At 47.0% G+C, this 12,606-nt stretch overlaps 1 protein-coding gene across 3 annotated transcripts in view; it reads left to right on the plus strand.

Annotated features, from left to right (window-relative positions):
• The window catches only part of LOC139046631 (nuclear receptor coactivator 7-like), a 161,993-nt gene that overhangs the window by 62,586 nt on the left and 86,801 nt on the right, over positions 1 to 12,606 (plus strand). Inside the window, exon 1 of one of the 3 annotated variants that reach the window (XM_070535735.1) lies at positions 7,789 to 7,943. The exons of the other annotated variants lie outside the window; for them this stretch is intronic. Coding sequence (XP_070391836.1) covers positions 7,891 to 7,943 — 53 coding nt within the window. The 5' untranslated portion in view covers positions 7,789 to 7,890. Of the gene's footprint in view, positions 1 to 7,788; positions 7,944 to 12,606 lie in introns of those variants that run through there. 3 annotated transcript variants of the gene reach the window in all.

The following is a 12,606-nucleotide window of genomic DNA, read 5'->3' on the forward strand; positions in this document are numbered from 1 at the left end:
TAATAGATGCTGATGGGCTATACTTGGTGAGCCATGACATTGAAGCAGTGCCTGTGTATGTCCTTTTCATGTGTGCGTGAACGTGTCAGATTTAAGTGCGCTGCTTCAGTATATTCGCCTCACGCTTTGAGTGAAGTCTACGCGCATAACGTCATCTGATTTGATGCTTTGTACAGCAGCTGCGCATTTTTCATGGAGACCGCGAGAAAGACAAGCTCTTTTTTCTCTCCCCCGATCCGTTCCGATCATTGCCACATATATAATTAACCGAAATTTGCGTTCGAACTGAAGGAGTTTTCCGTCCGTAGCAATCTACACATTCTCGCCAGGGCTTTCCACGGAGTGGCTTCCAATTGAGAGAAATGACCTAGTTGGCCGAGGTCGATTTAATGGGAGCCGATTGTAATAGTCTACGTTGCCTCCAAGCTGGGCACTATTGCGCTCGTCTCGTTCTGCTCATATATGTAACCACAGATGAGGCGGAAATGTTCTCGAAACGAAAGGGGAACGTTTACATGCTTGAGCAGTTTGCTCAAGCTGGCAGTGCCTATATACCAATATACCAAAGGCGATGTGCGCGTTCTGGCCTCCGACACACACACACACACACACGCACACGCACACGCACACGCGCACGCACACACACACACACACGCACGCACGCACGCACGCACGCACGCAGAGAGAGAGAGAGAGAGAGAGAGAGAGAGAGAAATCGAAGTGTCACCACAGTTGGTCAATAGTGGGCAACTCGGCGCGGCGGGTGGACCCTGTGAGTGGAAGTTTTGCCATGGCAGGCACCCTTCGATAACCATAGTCGCTTCCAAACTTTTTTAAAGAAAGTAAAAAAAATCCGGCGTGTTATGTACTTGCCAACGAGGTCAAGCGAACGGAAGCGAACAAAGTATGCCGCCTGATGAAGCCCGGGTGATTGTACACTGGCTGCTGGGATTGGACAGAATACCCAAACTTCGAAGTATTCGCTACAAATGTGCTGACGAGTTCCCAGACAAAGTTGCAATATACAAATGCAATCGCAAGGCTCCCACTGACGGCAAGTTGTCTTTTCGTGGGTTTTAATTTTCCTTTTTCGTATTTTTTTCTACATTTCAATTAAATAGGATTTATTTCCCCTATGATTTCTCTTGCTTCATTTATCGGTTGTGGTCATGTGGCTGTAACTGAAAAAGAAATCGAACCCTTCCGATCCCCTTGCGCGTGCGCACACACACACAGACACACTCTCCCCAACTCTCCCCAACTCTCTCTCTCTCTCTCTCTCTCTCTCTCTCTGATACAATTATTCAGTTTAGAAGATGCTTGTATATTTGATTGGTGTCCGATACACTGAATGTTCGGACACCCCCACAGAAATACTGCATTGTCCGAGAAGCTAGTGCATGCTTGGCAGTGGATGCACGCTTTCTCGTTCTGTATCTTCTGTATCGTTTTTGTTTAGGTTTCGTTCCACCAGCCAGTGGCGGCGTATACGCAAGGGTAAAGATGAACCGCAACCTTCGATACTCGGGGCCGCCATTATTTTCTGCCCTTTTTTTCCTTTGTCTCGTACGTGACCCGCCTCGGCTCGAGGCAAGTCGCCGCTGTTTTCCTGCGGAAGGAAAACATGCGTATCAGTCACGTATCAGTTTCTCGCGTACACGTTCAACCAAATGCAAGAGGCCCTCCCACGAAAACAAGCAGAGGGATGTTGTTTCACTGGCTACTATTTGTGCTGTCGTTTTGCCGAAGGCAACAAGTTAGCGAACGCAGACGTGGAATTGACCACGTATAGGAACACGGATACTGTTCCACGCGTATAGCTACTGTGTAGTGTATACCCGATGATGCAGTTGTGTACCGCCCATATCACAGCTGAGCTGTTTTATGCAGCGCTCAACAAGAGCTTACCAATTCACTGCAATATATATATATATATATATATATATATATATATATATATATATATATATATATATATATATATATATATATATATATAGGAAGACAGGTGAGCCAAAATCATGAACTCAAGCGTATAACTAGGGAAGTTGCATAAGTAATCTTACCGTCGCATAATGGACATATAACAATGCTGTCACATGACACATTCCTGCAGTCGGTGGATCTGCGCTTTTTGCCGGCGCTATCACAAAATGTATTTTAAAAGCCTCGGCTAGCGCACATTGACTGCCACTCTCGCTGAAACTGTGCAGCTGTGCCATATTGTCATTTATGACTGGCCCGAAGGGCCGCTATGACTCCTCTGATTGGCTCAAAACGGCAACGTTGTGGAATTCGACAAAATGTATGGATTCAACGTTGCTCAGCATAGCACTCCCGTTTCTAATTACGTTTTCTTCGCGTGATGATGATATCTTATTGCCAGCAAGCACCTCGTCTTGATCACTGCCAGCCTTCAGCGCCGTTTTCCAGCTCTAGGCACCCGTTTTGTTATTGCGTTATATAACGCCATCTGTTCTGAGCACTACGTAACCTGTCCATTGCCACTTCTTTGTCTGAATATCTTGCTCAGTGGCTATGGTGTTTGGCTGCTGAGCACGAGGTCGCGGGATCGAATCCTGGCCACGGCGGCCGCATTTCGATGGGGGCGAAATGCGAAAACACCCGTGTGCTTAGATTTAGGTGCACGTTAAAGAACCCCAGGTGGTCAAAATTTCCGGAGTCCTCCACTACGGCGTGCCTCATAATCAGAAAGTGGTTTTGGCACGTAAAACCCCAAATATTATTATTATTGTCTGAATATCTACCAGGATATCGTTTGCTTGCGTTTGATCCCGAATCCCCACTGGACGCGCCGTGTTGGCTCAGTAAATATGTGACGCTCAGCTGCATGAGCGTGACGTCAAAGGTCCGATTTCCGGCCGCTTTCCGCGATGTGGGCGGTGCAGGGAAGAAACGCTCGCGTGCTTAGATTGAGGGTTCCCGTTAGAACACCAGTGGTCCTGAATTAATCCGGGGCGTCATGCATATCCTCAGTTTTGGTTTGGTACGTTAGACCTCATAATATGATGTGAATTTTAGCCGAATTCACACAGCGGTGACTTTGTACCTCTCATAACCTTCTTTTCACAAGCGTTAGGTTGTGCTTTGGAAGTTGCTTTGGCGTATCCAGGACTAACGAGTCTGGATTGAGGAGCCAGTAGGAAACGTTGATTCATGTTGGTACGACGCGCTGGAGCAATTACTGTTTACCCATCCGCAAACCTTTCTGAAGAAGCCCGAAACTTCAAAAACGCCAAATCTCGCAATCTGGCCCTAACGTGATGAAGCGGTTACCATAATGTTGTCCTCATAGATAAATAGATGGATAGATGGATACACGGAAAGATGGAGTGATAGATAGGTGAAGGAACGGAGGCAGGTAGAGAGGCAGCGCGCTAAGCTGTACATGCGGAGCATTTGTGTATAATTATAGCGCTCCGTGTGGCCGGTGGCAAGATCTATACCGGAGCGATACGGTCGCAGTCATCGTTGCAACATCAAATATCAGCACTGATTTGAAAGCCTGCGCTTATCCAGTGGAGATACGCCCTCGATGCTCAATAGAAATATGGGTTGCTCCGACATTTGTGAAGGGGCATAGCGAGCGGCAGTTATAACAACCTACGTTGCCAGAATTCCGATGGAACGGGTTTGAAAATGACGACGTGCCAGCAAACTGCGACGTGCTATAGCGCGGAAGTGTTGTCTTGTTTTGCCTTGCCGCATCTCTCCTTGGAAAGTTGGCGCAGGCAACTGCAGGCCATTTTAAGCTTTGAAATTATAAGGTTTTGCTTGCCGAAACCACGATCTGATTATGAGGCAAGCCGTAGTGGGGCACTCCGGAAATTTGGACCAGCTGGGGTTCTTTAACGTGCACCTAAATGTAAGGACACGGGTGCTTTCGCATTTCGCCCCCATGGAAATGCGGCCGGCGTGGCCGGCATTCGCTCTTGCGACCTCGTGCTTAGCAGCCCAACATCGTCATTTTAAGCTTTCTCTGCTTCTTGACACTTGCAGCGCCATGCAAGGATGGATGGATGGATGTTATGAGCGTCCCCTTTGGAACGGGGCGGTGGGTTGCGCCACCAAGCTCTTGCTATTATAATTCCTTAATGTCCTACCTGGATTAAAGAACCTAGAAAGACCTGCCTATAGGAAAGAAAACCCACGATCAATTCGCATAATCAAATTTTCTAACCTCATATGGAAAACTTTGTTTTTGTACGTCTCCGTTTTTTTCATTTCCCTACTTTTCTTCCATCAATCTTCCAATCATCTCTTACTGGTCTCTGTTGCGGACATGTTTACTTTCCCCCTGCTCTCTCTCATCCCGAAGGCTTCAAGGAGGCCAGTGGTGCCTAAATCGATCGCTGGGCAGATATCTTCACATTCTAATCAAGCATGCTCCATCGTTTCCCTGGCTTTACCGCAGCAAACACATGCTTCTTCCTCCTTCTTATATCTCGCTTTATAGGTGCGTGTTCTAAGTCATTCGGATTTCGCTTCGAAAAGTAATGAGCTTCCCTTTGAGTTATCATAAACTGTTCCTTTCCTGATTTCGTTTCTTTCCTCTTAAGTAGTTACTCATGGCAGTCCTCCACTAAGTTGCCCTTCACAACTCATTGTACTGAGTTTCAGGACGTTAAACCCCGTAATTTAAACTTTATTTCTGATTTCGCTCTTCCATGGGCATCACACTTATGCTTGAATCGAGAATGGCATTTCAATTTTAAGTAAGTGCTGAGGCGACCTGTACGGAAGTACAGCTTTACTGGCAGCACTTCCATTTCGTCGGCGTTCTCCGCGAACCACCTTTTTGTCGGAAGACTGGCTCCTGCTCGCGCGCGAAAGAACTTGGCGGTTAAGCCTGGCCGACCGGAAAGAAGAAGCACCAAAGAAATTACATCGGATTGCATGCATTCATCGAAATCCTCCTGGCTCCTCGATTGGCACCATTCTTTTTTTTTTCTCCCCACCTCGTCGTCTTCGATTTTTCTTTTCAGGCGGTGCTGCCGTATACCTGCTTCTTTTCTCTCCTCTGTAATTGGCCCTCGAGCGAAGAGCGTTCTTTATTTTTCTTGCCTCAGTATTCTCGTACGTACTCTCGGCGGCGTTGTCTCCTGCTTTCGACTCTTGATAGCCTCCTTGTTCGTGCGGTTTGCCGTGTTCGTTTTTGCCCGTTCTTTGCGAAACCACCGGCACGTGTCCGAAATCCCTCTTCGTCGAGAGACCCGTGTATCGTCGCCGTGGTTCGGTGCATAGGAAAGCGGAGCCGCCGGCTTGTAGTGGCTCCGAGAGGACTTAACCCTACCTTCGTAAACGCTATTCGCCTCGCCGTTCCGCGAGCCATCGTGCTCGCTGCAGCCAGCGAGGGATTCGCCGCCAAACCGATGTTTCGGCGCCCCATTTCCCGCCTGATTTGAGCCGCCTTTCGGCTATAGTCGCTCTCCTGGTGAGCTTTGTTATGGTCTAGTTTCTTCTTTGCAAGTCTGTTTACCTTGCGCTATTCGGTCATGAATGAAGGCATGAACCTTTGGAAAGCCAAACAGAGAAGAATAAAAAGTGGGCCGTTCTTTTCACTGTATCAGAGCCTTTCATGTGAACGTGCGAAAGAGTTGCCGAGTCTTTGTGCTAGTTGCCTCGTGCTGCGATGTGCAATGACTATAATCTGTTACAGAAGTGTGTGCGGCTAGGCTGTGTGGTAGATAATCACGGTATTGAAGTGCAAAGACACAACCGAGACACGCAAACGCTTACGTAGATTTACTTACTAAAATCGTGGAATATGTGCAAGCTACATATAAAAAAAAAACCGCTTTTCTTGTCTCGCTTGGTCTGAGTGTGTTTTTGTTCGCGCTTCAATACCACGTATAATTCACCATGCAGTGGATTGTCTGTAGCGAACGTGCTCACAATGGAAAGCAAACGAAAGAGGACGCTACCCTCGCGGACAACTTTCTGTGGCAACGAAGGGAAAGCTACTGGCGCGTGGCTGTTGCACATGTGTTACGACGCCAAGTAGTCCGCTAGCGTCTGACAGTGCTTTTGGTTGCTCGGAAAAGACGCTGAATCGATGCAGCTACCACGTGCGAGGGTTTCGCATTTGCCCAGATGCGGTAGGGAAAAGCCACAAAATAAGCAAACGTTTACATTCAGTCGTGTGTTTTGCTCTGTTTAACTGCTGCTAATAAGGTGTTTATATTTTCTCCTCCCGAGCCCGAAGTAACGTGGATGGAAACATTGGACTCTTTTCAGAAGCTCTCTCTCTTCTGCGCGCGTTGCCTCCGTAGCTTTCCCTTCATTGCCACAGAAAGTTGTCCGCGAAGTTAGCTCTCCTGTTAGCCTTTGTGAATAAAAAAGCCTCTAAGTTAAGCGGAAGCTGGATTGATAACCATCCTTTATACGATTCGTTGAACGAATAACTAGTGCTAGCTCACGCCACAAACATCTTCTTTTCAATTCCAGGGGAATGCCTTTTGATATCGGCTCGTAGTGAATACAGAAACCCCCAAGTTGAGCGGAAGCTGTATTGATAACCAGTTTTTATTCGATTTGTTGAAAGAATAACTTATTGTGCTAGCTCATGCGCACAACAGTTCACCACCACTGTCCCTTTAAGAGGAAGCTTTAGCTCGGGTGCTCCTATCTAAATACATGTAAAAGGAGAATTCGTTTTTCTCGGCAACCACTGCAGCAAATTCGACGAGGTTTGTTGCATTTAAAAGAAAAACGGAAATTTAGTGACTGTTGGTTCCGGATTTCCGATTTAGATCGTCAATTTTTTATGAATAATTAGCAAAAATAAAATATGTTAAGAAAACGAAACTATCAAGTTTACAACTCTGTAACTCAGCATTGAAACATGGTATCACAATTCTGTGAATTGCATCTAATAGTAATCGAAAGCGGACGAAATTGTTATGTTACACATTAATCTAAAAAAAATTTAGTAATATGAAAATACAGCTTTTGCAGAACCCTTGTACACAACGCAACAAAAGACATAAATTCACATGTCAAATTCGTCCGCTTCGAATGATCTAATGGATGTCGTTTACAGAACCGCGATATCTGTTCTTGATGCAGAGCTATTAATTGATAAACTTCGTGCGTCTATTTTCTTCGGACTATCGAATTTTTGAAAATCCTTTTAAGAAAATTCACCATATATATCGTCTTACTTAGACCATCCCTTAAAATTAATGGTATATAAGCTGGGATCGATGCTTTGAAGTGCTCTTCATTGCGTTAAGTTATTGAAGGTCTGCACTTCATTTTTTGTCGTACAAGCGTGAATTATGCAAAAATATTTGTACATCCACCCTCCTATGCAAACGAATGTTCTTGCAACGAACGAACGAACAAGCTAGCGAGCGAGCGAAGGAAGTTACCAGAGGCGGCGTGCGTTGCAGAAGCGAGCGGTGCTTGTTTTGTCTGCAGGTCGCGTTTGAGTAAGCGTAATCTGCGCACGCCACGTGAGAGTGTAAACAAACTCGTCGCTTGAAAGCCGGCAACGCGTGCCCCAACGTTACGCAATGTTTCAAAACAAAAACAGCTGCCGTCTGGTTGCGCCACCTATTGCGAAGAGATTGAACTATCAACAAAAATACATGGCCTTCATGATTTGGCGACGCGCCACGAGTGGGCCTCGGATGGTTATTGCAAATAGGCAGCCTCCGAGATTGGCTACGGACGACAAACAACAAAAACAGCAGCAAGCGAGGAGTGTACAACCAGCGCCTCCTGTACAACTGGCTGCATGTTGCGAAGGGGCGCGCCGCCTTTGCGTATTCTACCAAACATGGCCGCCTCCTGTTAGCCGAGGGGACCGGTCAAGCTGCCAAAGTACGGAATGTGCGGAGTTTTCCGGTTGCAGCGGCACTGACAATGTCGTACGTCTCCAAACGAAGAACCCAGCGAAGCTATGCTGTCCATTACAAGTGAGTTGAGAGCCAAATTCCCCTCTCGCGTGCTTCAAAATCGGGCGGACTGGCGACTGCGTTCGGCCACTGTAACCTGTGGCGGTGGCTGGCGCTGGCTGGCTACGCCAGCTAACCCGTCGGCTCTCTGCCGCGCGTGCGGAGATGCGACCGCTACTATCGCCGGCCGATGAGATTTCGCATGTTTGCCACCCTTTGTGTGCGTAGAGTGATATCCAAGCCCCACTGGTGATAAGCGGCGGCGTTCTCTCGTACGCTCGATAGGCAGGCCCCGGCCATCTCGCATCATCGCGGATCGTGACCCCGAGCTGCATTTTTGTTCCGCCGCTGTAATCTGTCGGGTGGACTGTCTGACAGCGCTCGTTATCTAATCCGGCGCGTTTCGCCGTAAGCTGCCGTAATCGGACAGTCAACAGTACCAGGGAACACACGCATTGAGCTAGGGAGAAAGGCCGTCGCGCGAGGAAAGCGCAACACGCGTGGTTTAGGATTGCATTGACTACTCGAAATGCAGATAAGCGTGCTGAACACTAGTTTGTTCGCAAGAGAGCCTTGAGTCATCTGCGCTGTCCGTTACCAGGCAGAACGTTGCTTTCTGAGCTGAACTATACTGCAACAACGTTGAACCCAATGCAGAGAGTTCCAAGAAAGTGCCCACGGGAATAATAATAATAATAATAATAATAATAATAATAATAATAATAATAATAATAATAATAATAATAAAGGCTCTGTGTGGATGGTGTCGGCACGTGTATGTTACGCGGCAACCTCATAATGTCGTGTGAGCTCCACCCACAAGAATGCAGTGCAGCTGCCCGTCACCTCTGAAAGAGAGCGGCGCCAGCTGGAGTCCGCTCGCAGCTAAATGACTTTGCTCTTGTAATATAAATGCTAGGCCGACTGAAAAACAAAAAAGCGCTTTGTTTCACGCTAAAATATTACCTTTGGCTGGTGTCAGGAATACTCGATCACGCTAAATTTGCCCGTACGCTCATTTTTCATCCTAAAACCAGCGACACCAAGACATATATGTGCGGAGAATATAGCCGGTTTAAACACGCAAAACCGTTTGACGGCACAGCAGAAGATATGCTAGGGACAGGGCCTTTATTTTTTAATATTTTTTACAACAGCGATCTAACGACGGTATTGCCTCTAGGCATAGACAACTCGCCTGCTATTGCACAGTTCGCGCGTTTTCCTTTATTTTATCTCGAATATTGCGAGATGTTATAGCAATACGCGACAGCTAAATAAAATACTTATATTCGTCGAGGGATGCCAGCGTCGCTTCTCTGATGCCTAATACAGTGGCGTCTGCTCGTTCGCTAGTCAAGTGCCTGTGTACATAACTCGGTGTCTTCGTTTGATGTAGCGTTGTGAAACGATTGCGAAACATCGCTGAGGCATCAGTGGTTCGCGTCGCCAATTTGTCGCAGTGGTACGCAGTAATTACGTCTTCCAGCTTACCCGGAAAGCAGCATATTGTTCGGCGAGCTTCCCTGTCGTCGTCGAGGACACAGGAAAGTCACAGGAACGAAACGGGCACTTGACACTGCTTCACGAATGCAAGAGTAAGAACACGAGAGCTGAATAAGACTGAGTAACAGAGCCACCTATAAACGCAAAAAGAGGAAGAACCATGTCGTCTGACGACGAAATGAAAGCAGGTAAGGAAATGCTGTGGAACGACACAACCATGGCAGTTCTTTAGCGCGCCAGACAAAGGTGACAGCACAGTTGGTCGAACTTGTTACTACGAGAAAGTAAGAGAAAAAGAAAACACACACACACACACACACACACACACACACACACACACACACACACACACACACACACACACACACACACACACGCACACACACACGCACGCACGCACGCACACGCACACACACACACACACACACACACACACACACACACACACACACAAACACGCACACACACACACACACACACACACACGCACGCACGCACACACACGGAAAGCCATCTTTCGCAACGACCCAACTCCTGGAGCCTACAGTAAACTTACCGAAACGGATCAGCACTAGCATAATTCCACGTCTGATGTACCACCAAAATCCGCAAACCCGGAATTTCCCTGTGACAGAATGGGGCACTTTCCTGTTCTCTTACGCGATCGGTGACGGCGAACACCTGCACGGGTTTGTATGACCACTTGCTAAAAATACAGCGTCCCGCATCCGCAGCTCAGAGGTCATAAGTCATCAACCTGACTCCTATAACGTACGTCTCGAAGACGATAAATGTATTGACTTGTTCGGTGTAGTCTCCATGTTTACCAAAGTATACACCTGAACTTAGCCGTCACCTGCTGATCGAGACGCCCTGGAACACAACAATAGCCTCAGGGCAGGAACTTCACTGAGATCTGTCGCTTTCTGGGACCCTGACTGTCGAAGGAGGGTAGGAGAGGAGGGTGGAATTAGCTCCGGAAATAATAAATAAATAGTATGCACTTAGATACATATAGTGTCTTAAGTAATCATTCAACCCTATAGTTAGCGTGCTTAGCTACCTTCTAAACGAACAAATTCTGTTTCCCTTCCAAGGTTGTTGCTTGAGGGCCTCGCGTGTCTTGCGCGTCATTTCATTCCTGCGTCGTTATGAATCACTCCCGTTTCTTGCCTCGTAAATTATACAGCGCTCGCATACAGTATCTGCTGGCGCGTGTTCGTTGCCCATGAATAGCCGTTGTTGGAGCTATAGCGATAACATTTAAGCGCAGACAACCGACGCATTATCGCTCTTCACTATAATTGTGAATTCACCGTTATCTTTTAGGGGCGCGAGACAGAACGGCGGGTCTGTGTTTACAGACCCGTGCATCTTTTTTTTTTTGTTGTTGTCGTTGTTTCGCGCTGTACATATTTGCTACCTGCTAGAAATTTCGCCGTTCTGGCGGAGATATTGTACGGGTGGACAAAAAGTGACCATGCATGCGCGTGTCCGCATGTTCCAGATCCTCCGCGTGTCTTTATATTACATACCGCGCAAATGTACACGGCCAAAGCGCTTTGTGCTTATGCCTTCTTTTCGTGTAGTGTATCATTGCATGCGCTCTTCTTCGTCGATCATGCGCTGTACCAAATCGTTCGAGTCTGGCATCCGAGATCGGGCGGCACGCACAATTCTGTAGGCGCTGCCGGATCTCTGAGGCCTTGGCCCAAGCTTTCACCTCAGCTCACGGACAGGAACAGCACATGCGATACGGCCATATAGGCGCACAAATAAAAATTAAATAGTTCGACGACACAACTTCTGACGCAATTGGATGTTTTTATCGGCAGCTAATCATGGCGATTGGTTTGAAGTGGTAAATCTACAGGTCTTGATCATCCATTTTACCGATTTATTTCAGCGTAAGTTACTAAAGGACGGTCTAGCTTTTAGGCTCACCGCAGTCGGAACTTCTGGGTCCCAGAGCTACAACTCGCATGCGAGAGGCGCCGTACGAATACATACATACATGCATACATACATACATATATATATATATATATATATATATATATATATATATATATATATATATATATATATATATATATATATATATGACAAGCAGCTAAGCCCCCGCTGGGGGCTTAGCTGCTGCGCGCGCCTGCTGGCAAGGGCACCCCGTACCGCTGTGGTACATTACTCGCGGCGCAAAACCCGAAGGACCGCTCAGCGGCGTTCAATTAGACATAAATGCTTTCGCATTCACAACTCATAAGAAGCGCTTAGGTGTCCTCGAAATTCTTTCTTAAAGGTTCAACTTGCAGCTACTTTTTTTTCTTTCCTGTACCAACGCTGTACGTAACGCACAGGAATACATTCTGGACATAATGGCATAAAAAATGGTATTCCTCGTCCTCTTTTTCAAATTTTCTTTTTTTTATACAGCTACTCCGTGGCTTTGGGCCAAAGGAGTATATACTTTTTGATGGAAACCCAATTGCTACCTCATCAGCGCGGCGGTAGTTTCTCTCACTGAAATATGTGGGACGCGTACGTGACCTCTGTTTCAAAATCCGGATCTCGTGTCCAGCCCTTAATGCACCCTTTGCGTACCTTGCCGGCTTTCAATCGATAACAATACTTCAACAGGCGCGTGCTTCCATAATGCCAGTTCACGTATTTATTTTACCTCCCACTTTTTTTTTCTGTGCCTTTTCAGCGATATTTCTGCGGCGTTAATTGCCATTCTCTTATTCGGCCGCTCTCTTTTTCTCTTTCTGACCTTCGATATTCGTGTGACATATCTCACTGGCCTTTCGATCTTTCTTTTTTTTTCTTCCATCGCGAAAACGTCTTTGCCCCGATTGCCATTGTCTGATCGGGTGCTTGCGGTTAATTTTCGGATTTTATTTTTTTTTATTGTTTTCTTCTGCTTTTGTTTCCGCCTAGCCAGCCGCATATATCTGCGGTGTTCGCAGTTGTCATGGCTCCGTGCGCAGACGCCGAGCATTAATGGCGGATATGTCGTGGAACATTGCAACAGAGTGGAAAGGCACGGCAGCGCGCGAGCAGCACAGGGCCACGAGAACCTCCAGTGGCCGATTCCGTGCTCCGGCGCGTTTTCTGAATTAAGCAGAGGGCAGCCTTCATGTTCGGGGCCCTGTCCCTAGCACATTTGCGACTGCCCGAG

The sequence above is a fragment of the Dermacentor albipictus genome, chromosome 3 (genome assembly GCF_038994185.2).
Source record: "Dermacentor albipictus isolate Rhodes 1998 colony chromosome 3, USDA_Dalb.pri_finalv2, whole genome shotgun sequence".
NCBI lineage: Eukaryota > Metazoa > Arthropoda > Arachnida > Ixodida > Ixodidae > Dermacentor > Dermacentor albipictus.